This window comes from Mesocricetus auratus, unplaced genomic scaffold, assembly GCF_017639785.1.
Source record: "Mesocricetus auratus isolate SY011 unplaced genomic scaffold, BCM_Maur_2.0 Super-Scaffold_100694, whole genome shotgun sequence".
Taxonomy (NCBI): domain Eukaryota; kingdom Metazoa; phylum Chordata; class Mammalia; order Rodentia; family Cricetidae; genus Mesocricetus; species Mesocricetus auratus.
In genome coordinates, this window is record NW_024429268.1 from 632996 (window position 1) to 650094 (window position 17099).

Consider the following 17099-nt stretch of genomic DNA (forward strand, 5'->3'; position numbering starts at 1 on the left):
ACATAGTACAATTAAATTGCATTCCTTCCTTTAAATGGATACACACACACACACACACACACACACGTATATATATTAGAGGAGAGCATACACATATATAAAGAGATTAAATGGAGTTACCTGATAATCATATAATGGGGTAAAAATGCCTCTATTAAATATCACATAATAGCAAATAAGACGCCCAGTGCCTCACATGGGTTACCTCTTTTGGAGAAGTTGGCTAGTGAGGGTCCATAGGGCACCTAAATATTACAAGATATTGCCAATGCTGTTGATTCCCCTCCAGGACTTGACAGTAAAGCCCTACAGCTGAAGACACCACATACTTGAGTCATAGAACATGAAGAACTCAAGCCTTATCCCTACTGGTTAGGTTTCATAGTGCTGGGATGTGCTATGCATGCTACCCAAGCAGAAAGGCAAACATCATTCTCACTGCACTATGAGCCCTGAAAACTATGGAAACAAGCAGCCTGGCAAGACATACCCACTAATACAACAGTGGCATGAATGTCATGGTAGTAATCAACCACTTTTTGATTTAGGTTCTTCTCCGCAAGTTGAAATCCATACCTGACAGCGCTATTGTGCCAAGAACTTACAGTTAGATGGGTTACCAGCACGAAGGTGGAACTAACTATTAATGGGCATAGCATAAAACAACTTTTAATGACTTATTGCTATACCCATAGATTAGTGCACTTCTCAACCCTTATCAGAGAAGCTTCTCTTTGGAGTCAATAAGCAATTAACACAGCAATGTACTATTGGTCAAGGTGTAGTGAATGAGAAACTGGAATGCTAAGCCCTAAGTGGGACATTTATGTCCTACACTTTCCACTAATGCTCAGGGATTATTGTGTAAGTGGGAGCAGGAAGCCCGTAAAATCCAGGCACAGTGGATTACGGTAAGAAACTGGTCCCTTCCAGACACAGTGGGGCAGTTGAACATACGAAGTAACAGAATGTGTGACAGCATGCACAAGATCTTCACAAGCTCAAGCCGGGCAAGATCTTGGCTATCTAAGAAGCTACGGATAACTGATAGCTGCTGAAAATGTTTTCAAAGACATAGCACATTGAAGCCATCGTCCTTCAAACAGTAAAGGTCACATATGCGAGAGAATATGGGAAGCACAAACTGTACCTGATACATTAAAAAAAAAAGAAGACATAAAGTTGGGTGGGTAGGAATGAGGGGATGGACCTGGGGGGAGTGGATAAATATGATCAAAGCACATTGCATAAAAGTATCAAAGAGCTAATTTAGAAGTGAGAAAAATGTGAACACCATTTGATCTATCTATCTATCTATCTATCTATCTATCTATCTATCTATCTATCTACCTACCTACCTACCTACCTACCTACCTACCTATCTATCTATCTATCTATCTATCTATCTATCTATCTATCTATCTATCTATCTATCTATCTATCCATCCATCCATCTATCTATTATCTGTCTATTTATCCACCATCTATCTATCTACTATCTATCCTATCTGTCTGTCTGTCTGTCTGCCTACCTACCTACCTATTGTGCATGCGTGTATGTGTGTGTGTGTGTGTGTGTGTGTGTGTGTGTGTGTGTGTGTGGTGTATTAAGGCATGCATGTGGGAGTCAGAGGACAGCTCGTGGGAGTCAGTTCTGTCCTTCCGTCATGTGGGTCCCAGGGACTGAATTCAAGTCAGCTTCTTGGCAAGCACCCTTATTTTCTGAGCCATCTTGCTGGCCCCCGTTTTGTGAATTCTTTTACTCTTGTCTAGAGGATTAGTGTTTTCTATGTGTCATAATTTTTGCATTATCCATTGACCACAGGAAGGGAAGCACCCACTGTGATCGAAGCCCTGTTGAATAGGGACAGGAAGACCTTGAGCCCCACTGGGGCCCTGGCTCAGAGCTGACTGAAATCCTTTCCACAATAGTTGGGCAATGCGTGTGGAGACAAAAGTCCACCCTTATGCCTCCTTATGAAAGTGGATGCAGAGACATATTTTGATTGTTTGTTTTGTTTGGATTGGGGATTTCAGTAATCAGAAACTCATTTCATGCACAGCCCTGTGTCTAGTCTATAGCAGACATTACAGTTCCTCAGAGACTACCAATCAGTAATTCACAGCAGGAACTTCATCAATAAGGAGACTCACAGTGCACAGCCTGTATTTACTCTGCAAATCACCTTCGTTGTTATAAAGTGATCTGAAGTGGTCTCTAGTGTCAGAAGGATTTATTTGGTTAGGCTGTTGTTCCTTGTCTCATTCCTTTCCTCATGCATTTGGAAAGGGAAGTCCTTTCCATCATTAACCCAAAGTCATGAAGATGGTGTGTGTCGTGCTCTAAACAATACGGAGAAATGGCTTGTTACCAGAGACTTAGTTCAGAAATCTAAGGTGAAGCCATAGTTTCCTCTGCATTCTCCTTCCCTCCCTCCCTCCTCTCTGTATGTGTCCCTCCCTCCCTCCCTCCCTCCCTCCCTCCCTCCCTCCCTCCCTCCCTCCCTCCCTCCTTTTCTGTCTATATTTCCTTGCTTAGTCATATACAGAGAGTACCAAGGAAGGGAGGCAAAGAAGAAAGTGTCCAAGAACTTCTGGGATGCATCAACATGATGCGATAGAAAAAACGAAACAAGGATGTGGTTTGGAGAGATGGCTCTCAATCAACAGAGTGTTTGCCTCCTAAGCACGAGGACCTGAGTTTGTGTTCCCGGCTCCCGTATAAAGAGTTGGGTGGCAAGATGTGACGTGCGTCCCCGGGAGCTCCCAAGCCAAGGAACCTGGTCAACGAGAGGTGGTGAAGTTCCAGGTCAACGAGAGGCCCTGTCTCCAACACAATGGAGAATGCACCTCAGCACTGATGTCCAAGGTTGTCCTCTGCCTTGCACATGCGCCATGCCTATCCTCAGACTCCCTACCCCCACAATGAACATAAACACATGAATGCACACACACACACACACACACACACACACACACACACACACGGACAGAGCTGATGGGATACATTATCTAATATTTACAGAACTCACAAATTCATCATTGTATGTTAACTTATCAGGGACAATATTCTTTTAAGGTCGTCTGGAGCCTTGAGTGAGTAGCACCTGCAAACGGGAGTGGTGGCATGTGCCATCATTTTCTCTTAAGCACAACCGTGAGTCTGTTCAGGCTTTGGTGAAGGAAGGGGTGTGGACTGGGTTATTGGATGCTGCTCTGGGTTATTGGATGCTGCTCATGCGTCATCATGCGTCAAGCTTAGGGCACATGCTCTTACTTGTCTTCCTAATTTGAAGCCCTGAAAGTACAGAGTTGTTTCCGAATCCTTAAATCAACAGCTCTTCTTGAACCCTCTGTTTCCTCAGAAAGCCATTTTCTGTCTTTAATGGGCATGACGGTGCAGGATACGGGAAAACTACCCAAGGATCAGAAGCGCTCAACATGTAGCAAGCTGCCTCCTGCTCCTGAGTTCTCTGCCTGGACATTTGTGTCTGACCTTGTGAATGTCTTGTAAAAGGACACCTAGGCTTGTAGACAGGGTGGGGGAAACAGGCTTAGTGTCAGGGTCCAGGATTCCAGTTCTCATCTGCTATATGCCAGACAGGCATGTTTTGAGGATTCCAGTTCTCATCTGCTGTATGCGAGCCAGGCATGTGCTGATAATACAGTTAGCCTCTAGAAGACCCAGTGCTTTCAAAATAGAAGCCATCGGACCTATCACATGGAATTGCTGTGAGGATTAAATAAAGACATGTGAACACACTTATCTCAGTGTCTAGCATCAAAGGAGGTGCTCAACAAAATGTCAGATGAATACAGAGGGATGTGATATCCTTTTCAACCATGAGACACTTTGATTTGTGACAAAAAGAGCTCAGTGAACTCTTGGCAGTGTAGAGTAATTGACAAAGTGTTGAAGTAAGTTGCCCAATGACATTTAACTGCTAGGGCAAACGATAAAAGTGTGCTTAATGGTAAATTCATTATGGTCATAGGATAAAGCAGTTTGAAATAGTCTGTGATGTTTTTAGAGGAATTATGAAGTGCTATAATAACCACATATGGTGCATGGTTTGGGAAGATGTTGTAAAAAAACATAGAAGGTAACACTTGTGCTAAGTGTACAGAAGACAGGAATGATAAACCTGTTTGAAATTTGTAACTTCGCCTGTTATTTGAATTTGATGTATGTGACCTAATTTATATTTAATTGAACTACTGTAAGACAGTCATGAAGGAAATATAAAGTCAATGGTTTAAAATAGACCCATTTAAAGGGGATTTAAATTAGATTCCTTCTATAGGAAACTTGAGAAAAGCATTTTATTTATAGCCTTATTATTTTTAACTATGACCATGAAGATTTAGTTATGAACTTGGGCAAATATTTGGGATTTAGGTTATATTTGGCTTAGAGATGAGAAAAATCTGCTCTTGCTAACCTTAACTGCATTGTCCTCTCTCTCTCTCTCTCTCTCTCTCTCTCTCTCTCTCTCTCTCTCTCTCTCTCTCTCTCTTTCCTCCTTTTAAAGATAGGGTTTCGTATAACTCCAGCTAGCAAATTCATTGTGCAGCTGAGGATGACCTTGAACTTCTCTTCTTGCTTCTATCTTCCAATTGCTAGGAATAGAGGTGTGTCACCATATCCAGTTTAGGCTGTACTGGGGATCAAACCCAGGGTCTCAGGTGTGGTAGGCAAGCTCTCTATCAACTGAGCTACCTCCTGTCGTCATCCTTAACAATGAGGCGGAAGAGGCATAGAGACTATTAATCCATTGGAAAAAGAAGAAAATTTAGAAGAGGTCTTGGTAATAAAGCACTCTAATTTTTTTGAAACTTTATAAGATATTCAAGGAACCAGTATTATTTTCAGTAAAATGTCACAACAGGTTTTGAATGATAATATGTTATCCATTGTAGGATTTCCACCAAGGACATCTTGAGCTCTAGGTCATCTGTGACATACAGATTAATAACTTTAAGAATAATCGTAATCTGTTCATTATATATGTTTATTGTTGTATGTGTATACGTATCTGAAGTAGAATCTCTCCATGTAGTCATTGCTTGCCTCAGACTCAGTCTAGAGCTCAGACTTGTCATTGCTGTGATGTTCCTGCCTCAGCCTCTTCAGTACTGAGATTACAAGCTTGTGATAGCACACTTGCCTCTGTATTTTACAGTATTGATGCTTTTTCAAGTACTTTCACACACACCAGCTCATCTGATCTCCAGTCCTGTAAACTATGCATCTCATAGAACTGGTGCAATTTCTAAGTGGAGAAAAGGCAATTGCTCACCTTTATCCCCAGTCACATTGATTCAAGTGGTTCTCAATCCACCGTTCCACGTCACAATAGCTTCCCTCTTCAGCTATGATAAACTCAAACTACATAAATTTCTCTACTAAACACAAAATTAATTTTGAAAAGTATTGATTGTGTTGCTGGTCAAAAGGACAGGGGTTCCTGTGAGGAACACTCAGGATGATTTGAATATGGTCTGGGACTTGAGATCTTTCCAGATCTCAAATTCAACTCCCTAAGGAGAAATTTAGGAAATAAAGTTGGTCCCTAGAGTTGGGTCAAATATAATGTAGAAGGATCTCAAATACTATCCTATATGCAAATCATCCTCTCTGATCTCTCATGATCCAAACCTGTCCTTGTGACCAGCAAGGCTAGCTAGGGGTTAGGCCAACTCCATTAGCCATGCTGTTCAAGGACTGTGGGGGCTCTGCTCTGGGTTACTCTGTCATGTGGTTTCAGGTCTAACCTCGAGTGACCCCATTATATAAACCACAGCTTTTGGCTTGGGTGACTCCGCTTTGCATGTAAGTGTCAAGAAAGAATGATTCTACATTTTGTTTACACACGCAAGAGAACACCATTTGGCAAAATGCCAAGAGGCACACACGTTATAACTTATTTTATGCCAGTAGAAATGACAGCTGCAAATATGTCACATTATATTGGAGAGACAAGACATGCGAGATGATTAATCACAATGGGTATGACTACCTCACCTGGAGATGTAAAGGGAGCGCCCTAAGATCAAAATGTGGCAGGTATGCTGATAGACATCAGGGTCACTTGTCACTGCCCTCATCTAGGGAAATTTGTATGGCGAAGCTTTTCTGCCTTTGTCCCTCCAGCTCTAAGTTCAAGTGCACCTTCTCTCTCCCATGACACTCATTCCACTTCAAACTGACCTTGAAACCTCACCACCCAGGCATGTACCTGGCAGCTCCATATCTGAATGGGTCTGCGCCTTCCTTCTGGTCCCCTGCAGACCTCCTCATGTGCTTGTGTCCTCTCTCTGCCTCTGAATGACCTCTATGAAATCTACATTAGCTATTGTGTGATGTGCAATAAATATGTCAACTGAGAGCTAATACTAGCAATTTCGATTACAACCAAAGAACTTGAGACCGCTAAGCAAAATTGGGATGGCTTGTTAAACCGAAGCCAATGAAATGAATAAAACTTGCGAATCTATTGCTATTCAATGAACTTTGATATTGTGGAAAGGCAAAATATTGTGTGTTTGTATTTTTTGCATAACACACTCGCCACCCTACTCTTGGATGAGGCTGTGGAAGCCTGCCCTCTCTTTGGATTCTTCAGCATGAGCTGTTGGGTTTCCATGTCTCATTCAGTCCCCTGTTTCTTCTTCCCATCATGTTGTAATTGGATCTAATATCTTCCACCTCATCCAAAAACTCCTTTCCCTTACCCCTGCCTTCCTCATTGGCAGCCCGCTGCTTCCTACATCATAGCTCTCAAAACTTGTGCCCAGTGTGTGTGAAGAAATGATCGCTGTTAGCTATCTAACCGCATGATCCCCCTCATTTTTTTTTTAGAGAATAAGCTCTGTTAACTTTTATTGCTAGGGATTCAATTTAATGAAGGCTCTTTGCCTTATAGGGATCGAGTACTTTCAAAGCCACCTGTTCAAACTCAGCCTTTAGAAGAGCCAGCTAGAGAATACGGGAAGGGCAAGGTAAATGTCTCACTCTGTCCTGTGTCCAGATTATGCACAAAAAATGTCAAGCCTTGGGGAGGAGAGATGACTCAGTGGTTAAGGGCATTGGCTACTCTTTCAGAGGAACCAGGTTCCTTCCCAGAACACAATCTGTTAATCTGGTTCCAGATGCTCTCTGCTGGCCTCTGTCAGCACTGCATACACACTGTGCACAGATATACAGGTAGGTAAAATATCCACATAATAAAATAAAATATTGAAAATGCTAGGCAAAGGAAGGCCCAGAAAGCACAGTTGAGTTCAACAATTTTTGTTCTGTCAGTGTTTGGCTAATTGGGAGGAAAGAAAAAATAAAATGCCCATTTATCTAAAATTCATAAATTATAATCAATAGAGCGATTGTATGAATTATCTCAAGAGTTTGATTTATAAAAGAGGACACTTTATAAAGTCAGTCCAACAACCCTTGAACTTACTTGATCAATCAAGAAAGCAGGTTTTTATTTTTATTTTTTTGCTAAGGGATGTCTAGAGTGAGCCTGATTACGGAGGCCAGGGCTGCCTATTGGAAATGAAGCACTCACAGAGCAGTGGAGTGGAGAAAGTGCCCAGAGGCAGGCTGGGCTTCACAACCCACGGACATGAAGTACTCAGGATGAGGTGGACTGGTGAATGGGTTTGTTTGCAGGGAGCTCCAAGCTTGACTGATTTAAAAGGAAAACCCTCGGTGCAATTTATGGGTTATTGTGGACCCGTGGACAAAAGAAATGCAAAGAGAAACCAGGGGGATGAGCCATGAGAAAAAAAAAAACAAGTGTGGTTGTTTTAAACTTCAAAGTATTTAAGTGTTCTGACCATTGTTGAAGAAAGTGAAAGAAAACTCTCAACACCCCTTCATGATAAAGGTCCTGGAGAGATCAGGGATAACAGGAACATACCTAAACATAATAAAAGCTATATACAGCAAACCAACAGCCAATATCAAACGAAATAGAGAGAAACTCAAAGCAATTCCTCTAAAATCAGGAATAAGGTAAGGCTGTGCACGCTCTCCATACCTCTTCAATATTGTACTTGAAGTTCTAGCCAGAGAAATAAGACAACAAAAGGAGATCAAGGGAATACAAATTGGAAAGGAAGAGGTCAAACTCCACTATTTGCAGAGGATATGATAGTTTACATAAGTGACCTGAAAAACTCTACCAGGGAACTTCTACAGATTATAAATACCTTCAGCAAAGTGACAGGATACAAGATCAACTCAAGAAAATCAGTAGCCCTACTATATACAAATGATTAAAGGGCTGAGGAAGAAATCAGAGAAACATCACCCTTTACAGTTGCTACAAACAACATAAAATACCTTGGGGTAACCCTAACCAAACAAGTGAAAGACCTGCATGGCAAGAACTTTGAGTCTTTAAAGAAAGAAATTAAAGAAGACACCAGGAAATGGAATGATCTCCCATACTGTTGGATAGGTATGATCAACATAGTAAAAATGACAATCTTGCCAAAAGCAATCTACAGATTCAATGCTATCCCCATTGAAATCCCAGCGCAATTCGTCACAGAACTTGAAAGAACAATTCTCAACTTTATATGGAAAAACAAAAGACTCCGGATAGCCAAAACCACCCTGTTCAACAAGGCAATATCCAGAGGCATCACCATCCCTGACTTCAAGCTCTATTATAGAGCTATAGTCCTGAAAACAGCTTGGTATTGGCATTAAACTAGACAGGTAGACCAATGGAATTGAATAGAAAACCCTGGTATTAACCGACACACATATGAACACTTGGTTTTTGACAAAGAAGCTAAAATTATACAATGGAAAAAAGAAGGCATCTTCAATGAATTGTGCTGGCATAACTGGATGCTGACATGTAGAGGACTACAGATAGATCCATGTCTATTGCCATGCACAAAACTTAAGTCCAAATGGATTAAAAACCTCAACATAAATCCAGCTACACTGAACCTGCTAGAAGAGAAAGTGGCAGGTACCCTTGAATGAATTAGTACAGGAGACTGCTTCCTGAGCATAATACCAGTAGCACAGACACTGAGATTGACAATTAATAAATGGGACCTCCTGAAACTGAGAAGCTTCTGTAAGGCAAAGGACACAGTCAACAAGACAAAAATGCAGCCCACAGAATGGGAAAAGATATTCACTAGCCCCACATCTGACAGAGGGCTGATCTCCAAAATCTACAAAGAGCTCAAGAAGCAAGTCTCCAAAGCACCAAAGGATCCAATTAAAAAGTGGGCTACAGAAATAAATAGAGAATTCTCAATAGAGGAGACTAAAATTGCTGAGAGACACTTAAGAAAGTGCTCGACATCCCTAGCAATCAGGGAAATGTTAATCAAAACAACTCTGAGATACCATATTACTCCTGTCAGAATGGTTAAAATCAAAAACACCAATAACAGTTCATGCTGGAGAGGATGTGGAGAAAGAGGAACACTCCTCCACTGCTGGTGGGAGTGCCAACTGGTACAGCCACTATGGAAATCAGTATGGAGTTTCCTCAGGAAAACGGGAATCAGGCTACCACAAGACCCAGCAATTCCACTCTTAGGCATGTACCCAGAAGATGCACATTCATACAACAAGGACATCTGTTTCACCATGTTCATAGCAGCGTTATTTGTAATAACCAGAACCTGGAAGCAACCTAGGTGCCCCTCAACTGAAGAGTGGATAGAGAAAATGTGGTACATATACACAATGGAATACTATTCAGCAGAAAAAACAATGGAATCTTGAAATTTGCAGGCAAATGGATGGCACTAGAAGCCAAGGTGAGTTACTGTAGCAACTCCTACAACCTTCTTTTTTGATGGAAGATTCAGCCTCAAGTCCAAGTTCAACTTCTAAGGCAGGAGAAGCTTTACCTCTTGTTGGGTGGGAGGAGGCAGATGGGTCAAAAAGCAGCCTCAAAACTACACAGTCATCTTCCCTACCACCCTAGGTGTGGAACACAGGAGCCCCAGTAAGATCCATGGGGCATCTTTGCAGAGTCAGCTAAAAATCCTTCTAAGGAAAATCAATTAGTATAAAGTATTTCAAACAAGAGGGGTAGATGAGGGAGAGGAGAGCTGAAACTGTGTATCTTAGAACTAACTAAAGAGACATTTTGTATTATGTCTATACTTGCTCCTGAAGTACCAAAGTAACAGTTTAGTGCTCCAGGATCACTGAAAAGGTGCCATGTGTACATATGACTAATTTTTTCTAGGGAAGGGCTTAAGAGATGATATGCTGTATGTTAGGAATTATATGTATTATTTACAGAAGACGTGCCAAGAATACAAAATAGCATTTGCTGTTGAACTTAGTGTGTTAGGTTCTCTGTTTGGAAATAAACTCAGAATATTCAATATCACCATCACAGTACAGTGGACATAGGAAATAGGTATCATGTGTTCCTGAAGACAAGGGTCAGCGGTATTCAAGTTTTTCAAGTTTATAACTTATGGGGAAGAAAGGACTTTGGATTCAAAGCCATAACTAATTCTCTCATCCGCTTTCTAAGTAGAGAGTTGAACTGGCTACTAATAATACAGGTTATAAAACCTTAGTTAATGCCACCGAACTCAGGAGGGAGAGGAGATTTGCTGGACCACAGTGCAGGGGATGCACAATCGTATTTTTATAATGATGGTAACATTGATTACTGAACCATCCATCCATCACTCAATGGTCTCATGACTATGATTCTTCTGATTTTGACCCTATCTAATCAACAAGCAAAAGAAAGCTTCAGAATAACAGAAATCTTTAAAGTTAGAAAATGGTTTAAAGATTATTTTTCCCCAATTGCTGCCCTGGGTTGGTAGATAAATATGGGCAAAGTTTGCTGAATTTGGTTAAAAAAAAAAGCGATTGTTAGGAAGTATTTTTAGCTGTCAGAGGGATACAGGACTCACATGTGTTGCTATAGTACACTGCAGAATGTTTTGATTTTTGAATACACCACTGAAATGTTCTGAAAATGTCAGTATGAGTATGGGCAGACTCAATGACACAAACAAAACTTCCTGGCACATCATGTGTCTACCATTGTTTGAACGTCTTTGGAAACACAATCTCCACTGCAAATGTGTCGACAGATAGGGAGGGGGGAGATGACTGTATCTCCAGGGCCCTGCCAGGCTGAGTGGACCAATGATGTGGGAACGCAGTGATAGTGGGAAATGAGTGGGTTGTCACGAGAATGGACTTCGATGAAAGGATAGTGTTTGGTTTCTTCCTTACTCCTGGTTTCTCATGCTGCCTTGCTCCTTTTCCTCCTACCATCGGATGCTACAGCATGAAGGTACTCACAAGGTGTAGGTTCCCGGCTTCTAAAGTAATGAGTCAAATGGATTTCTTTTCTTTTGAAATCACCTGGTCTTGGATGTTCCAGTAGAGCAACACACGCATTGACTACTGATACCCTGTAACTATTAGTTAAATACGTGAGCCACACATTTTCCCAAGACTGTAGAGAATAATCTTTCCTTGCCTCTCCCAGACCCTGGGGGCTGCAGGAAACCCTAGCGTTGTGGTACCATCACTTCAAGTCCCAGCCCTTTCCTTACATAGCCCCTTTTCTATGTTGCGATGCATCTCCATGTCTTCCCCTCTTCTTACAAGGACTGTCTCTTGGGATTTAGGCTCTTTCCTAATTCAGTTCCATTAACCCTTAATTGCATCCACAAACAAGGGGATACTCTGAAGTTTCAGGTGGAGATGAATTTGGGTGTTAACCATTAAACTCCAAAAATCTATTATTTTTCATTTTCTATAAAACCACATAGGATATACAGAGAGATTACATACTTCAAAATATATTGCTAATTTATGATGGTTGTTGAGAGTAGCTTTTGCAATCATAACATATTTGAGTGTTTGGGGTTTGACTATCCAAGAAAGAATGGGGCTCAATTAGAAAAAAATTTATCCATTTGATCTCTAATAGAGGTTGGGGACATTACCTATACATACTTGCCTGAAGACTGGGATGACCCCTGATTCTGGAAGCATTGAGGGCTCAGCCAGTAGGTTCTCAAGGGATATATCTCTGTGTAATGGACCTGTCTCAGACGAGTTAAATGGATGCTGGCCAGAGAATACCTTAAGAAGAGGGGGAAGGGCATAGTTTTCTAAAGATAGATGATGTGATGGGCTGTGTGGCCTAATGATGTGAGTTTCTAGAGTACCCCCTGTTTAAGATGCAAATATGCCTGAGAAAACTGAAGGATAATTCCTTTGGATGTTCATTGAAGAGCAGGCTCTTTTAAATGCATTGAGAGATGATTTTCAAGAGTAACTTAATTACCATCAATTTTCACTTGACATGCAACTCCGTTCATTCCAGATAACATGACTAGATTATACAATAATTTCTAGTTAATCACTAGACATTTTCTCATCAGAGACAGCCACTTTTTAAATGTCTCTGATTTAGTTCTGCCTTCTACTGTTTTTCCCAGAAGAAAAGTAATGAAATAAATGATAAACCATTGGATGAAGATTTAAGATATAAGCAAGCAAAAACAGGTTTAAAAAGTCCCACTAATTCCACCCTTCTGTAAGACAAAAAAAAAACCCTCACAGTTATATTTTGTTATGGACTGTCAATTTGCTTTACTCCATGTGTACAGATATGCATTAAAAAGATTTATTTTATTGCTTATTTATGTATGTATCTGTGTGAGTATGGGCACTTGAGTGCAGGTTCTTACAGAGGAGGGCACCAGGGCACCAGGATCTGGAGTTACAGGTAGTCATCTTCCTGATATGGGTGACAACAATTGAATGTGGGTCCTCTGCAAGAGGAGTACGTGCTCTTGTCCCTACCTGAGCATTTTTGACAAAGAAACATGGGTTGTGTGTGGCATGTTGGGACCAGCTTCACTCACTTAGAAGATATTGGGCATTTTCCATATCTAGTAGCATAGACTGTGCAAGGATTGCCCCAGAAGAACCTTCGCTGAGTTTATTCGTTTGCTAATGGATGAGGCTTCTGGCTGCAGGTCCAGTGGGAAGTATGGCCATAGGAACTACTGTGCAGGCACCCGGCTACCTGGTTGGTGAGCTAGACTGGAGGTTCAGTAACAAGATACCGTCACTCACGCAAGAAGAATCTGTGTGGCTGCATTGTCCGTCTAAACCTGTAGTACTGCCCCCTTTGCCAAGGCGAGGAGGTACTTATCACCACTCAGAAGGATGTTCGCAAATGCTTTTCAAATATTCTTATAGTTGTCAATTAATTTTTTTGTTAGAGCCACTGAGCCAATGCAAATTCATTGTAATAAACCGTAAGAGAATATTCAGATGTCTTTTGTACAAACACTTTGAGATAATGTCAAAGGAAACATATAGACTTCATTTACCTTTATCTTTGGTGCTGGCTAAAGGGAAAAACAGATGCCCTTTCATGAGTGTTGCCTATTAACCCCCAGAGGTTTTGTGTGAACTGCTGTGTTTAACTTAACTCTCCAGGAAGAAGGGAACCATGATTTGCTTTAAATTGTTACTTACACAGCGCAATGTCTCAGGCATTAGCACTTACTTGATTGCATTCAGACATTACGTTGGCAAAGGAATGGACTGCATTAAATTAGCATCAAGCACAATGAATGGTAATTGCAACACTGTCATTTCTACAAGTGCAAAATTGATGTGTTCTGCAAGCCCATTCCATTGTACGCCACAGAAAAATCACCGGAAACATGTTGTTCCGAGCAGAAAAACCGCAATGTAATGACGCTGTTAATGTGTCTTGGTATTTTTCAGCTACGGTGTTCCTTTCCACCTTTGTTCTTGTCTCATGCTCGTTCTTCAAATCCTGTCTGATCAAATTCATATGCTCATAATCCAGCCCTGCCAGACAGTAGCCTGAATGTACAGGCAAATGTTGCGGAACAATTCCTTCTGAGTGTGGCATCTTGTGTGAAGAATGCCAGCAGAAACAACCCTCCGTGTATTCGGGAAAGTATGAATGAGTACTTATGGAGAGCTCGGGAAAGTATGAATGAGTACTTATGGAGAGCTCGGGAAAGTATGAATGAGTACTTATGGAGAGCTCGGGAAAGTATGAATGAGTACTTATGGAGAGCGTCTTAGATAGAGACACGGCAGCAGCTCACGGCAAACTTTCCCCAAATGCTGTACACTCATTTAGAAAGAGAAGGGTGACTCACAGGCTTCTGTGGCTCAGGAGAAGTGCCTGCTGCTGTTCTTTTTTGCTCTCCTCGTTTCATATGGGAAACTAAGCTTCACTAGTTGGGCGAATTTCTTTCAGTCATGCGCGATCATGGAGCATATCCCAGTGAAAACATGTGTATGCACTGGACTCTTGTATTTTTATTGTCTGTGTGGAATTTACTTCAGATTCAGGGCTCATTAAAGACTAGACAAGTACTGAGTGAAATAAAGTATGTTCTAAGCTGACTGAGCATGTTTTAGTATCTCTGTAGGGTGAGGTAGGCTGAGAACCAGCCACAAAGGTGTTTTGAGTAAGATTGGTAATGGTGATGATAATGACGACAATTGGAGCAGAGAGGCTTTCAGGCTTTAGCAGCTGGTGGGAGTGGGGTACACAAATATCATCGGGCTGCATTTGACCAGGGATCCTGATGTGAGATGGTTGGGACTGAGTCCTCTTATAGAGGGCCCTTACTTTGTCACTTGTCATTACAACATGGTGAGAATCTTTACACTGTAACATTCCAGTCAGTGCTGGGCTCCGGGGAGTTGTGTACCAAGGTCACGTCTCTCAGTCTGGTAAACAGTAAAGATTAGGAACAATCTGACACTCTCTCCTAAGGTGGGAGAGGGATTCACCTCACCCTTAGAAACAAAGGCAGCCATTTGCAACTGAAGAAGTGGTAGGCAAATGCTTTGGTCTCACAAAGATGTCTAAAGTCAGGTGGTGGTGGAGGCGGGGCAGCCATGCACGCACTCAGGAGGCAGAGGAAGGCGGATCTCTGTGAGTTTGAGACCAACCTGGTCTACAGAGCTAGTTCCAGGACAGCCTCCACAGCCACAGAGAAACCCTGTCTCGAAAAACAAACAAACAAACAAACAAACAAGTCTGAAGATGGGACTGGAAGTGGTTTCTGCCTTACCTTTGTTGCAGAATGTCCCGTCATAGGCGGTGTTAGAGCAGTCACAGGAGTAGCCGTGGTATTTCTCGATGCATTTGCCTCCATTTTCACAGTTAGTTCCATAGCTGGTGCAGTGGCCTGAGCACCCAGATTTGAATCCAGATGTGACTTTTGCCCTTTCTTCCAAGTCAAGGGTCACTCCATTCATTCTCAAGGAGCGGATGCAGCCCAGGAAGCCCTGCTGGCCCCCAGCACCACCTGGGAATGACGGAAAGCACAGAGTTCAGATGGGACAGATTACCTCTGCCTTTTCACTCCGCATGTTCTGAAATCTGCAGCAGAAGACAAGATGGTTAAGTCTTTTCCCCCTTTGAGCTGGTTCAGTCTAAGTAGAAAGAGCTGAAGCCTTTTCCTTAGGCTGTAGTGTCTAATTAAAAACCGCTGTCTGCCGAGAAGAAATAAGCTTGCCACAGAAACAAAATGTTTGTAGATATGCAAAAATGTGTAGTCTGGGTTCTTATGGAAAAGAGGTTCACAGAAGTCTTTAGCTTCGAATGTTCAGTTCTGTAGCATTATCTGTTGAACTATAAAGGCAGAGAGACATGAATACATTAGCATAGCCAAGTCAATCAGTCAGAAGGCATAAATCCGTTTGAAACATCATTGGGTTTGGTGATTCTTATCTCAGGAAATTTTTTTTTGCTTTGAAGTTTACATTAAGATACTCAGGAGGTCTGGGCTGGGGTGGCGGGGAGTTTGAACTACCCTGCACAGAAATCAGATATGTTATAGTTATTAATATTTCAGGTTGGACTCCACTGCTTTTGTCACAATGCCATTTCAAGAAGCAAAGCAACGCTGTGAAATGCTGTCTTCCAGGATATGACACGGGATGCAGGCATCATGAACACACAGCAGCTGTGGATACTTGTATAAGATTTATATAAAAAATGAGCCCCTTAGCATTCCAACATGGATGGGAATGAAGCCCTGGAGGGTCCTACCCTTCCCTGAAGAGCTACTGGTGGTTATTGTTGTTGGAGGCAGAAGCATCATTTTCTTCAGCAGTGTAGCTGTTGGTTAAGTTGCCCAGGCCTTCAGTTAATGCCTCCCAACCCACGTTCATGCACACAACTCTAATGAAACTCAGCAGGGCAGGAAAAGATGTGAAAGTATGAAAAGAACTGGTTGGGATGAAAAAAGGGACCAACAGGAATGGGAGAGGGATAAGAGAGGTGAATAATAGGGGTGAAGATGACCAGAGTACATTTATAATGTATGAGATAGTTAAAAGGTCGAATCTAAAAAATAAATAAAAACAGGCATGTGGCATGTAATGATGGAGTATGTGGCATGACTTCTGGAGTAAGTTAAAGAGTAGGACTGAGTTTTACGGACATGAAAACATTAAAGAGGTACTGATGTACATAGAGGGACCTCACAGGATCATTGTATCACACGTGGATTTAACTGAGTCTGTAATTCTTCCATAGCTGTGATTTTTCTAGCTGGATATATATATATGTACACACGCACACACACACACACACACACACACACACAAAATCTGTATCTTATAGTAGGAACATCTTTGGAAATGAATTGTAGGTAGAATTTCAGGAAGACATTTGATGAGATGAGAATTTGATGAGAATTTAGAAAAGAAAATACGGTTACTAAAACCAAAACCATGTTGGTCTTTTGTTGTCATTTTGGTTCTGTGTATTTTCATTTTTTTCTAATTTAAATTTTAATTTTTTGAGAATTTCAATATGGTTACTGTATTCACATCATTCCCGTGCCTCTCCCAATTTACTGAACATGCAGAATCCTCCACCTGATTTCTTACCACAACCTGCCATGGTTATGTATTATCAGCACTATTCCCACTGTGAGGTAATGAAATTGAGGCCTGGAGAAGGCAGAACGTTTACTCAAGTACTCATAGCCCCCAAACGGAAAAGGTGCATTAGATCTGTGTTACTCCTGAGCCAATGGTCTCACTG

General features: G+C 41.6%; 1 protein-coding gene across 1 annotated transcript in view; it reads right to left on the reverse strand.

Annotated features, from left to right (window-relative positions):
• The window catches only part of Cntnap2 (contactin associated protein 2), a 2029549-nt gene that overhangs the window by 218381 nt on the left and 1794069 nt on the right, over window positions 1–17099 (reverse strand). The window contains exon 18 of the mRNA XM_040740424.1: window positions 15115–15351. Coding sequence (XP_040596358.1) covers window positions 15115–15351 — 237 coding nt within the window. The remainder of the gene's footprint in view (window positions 1–15114; window positions 15352–17099) is intronic.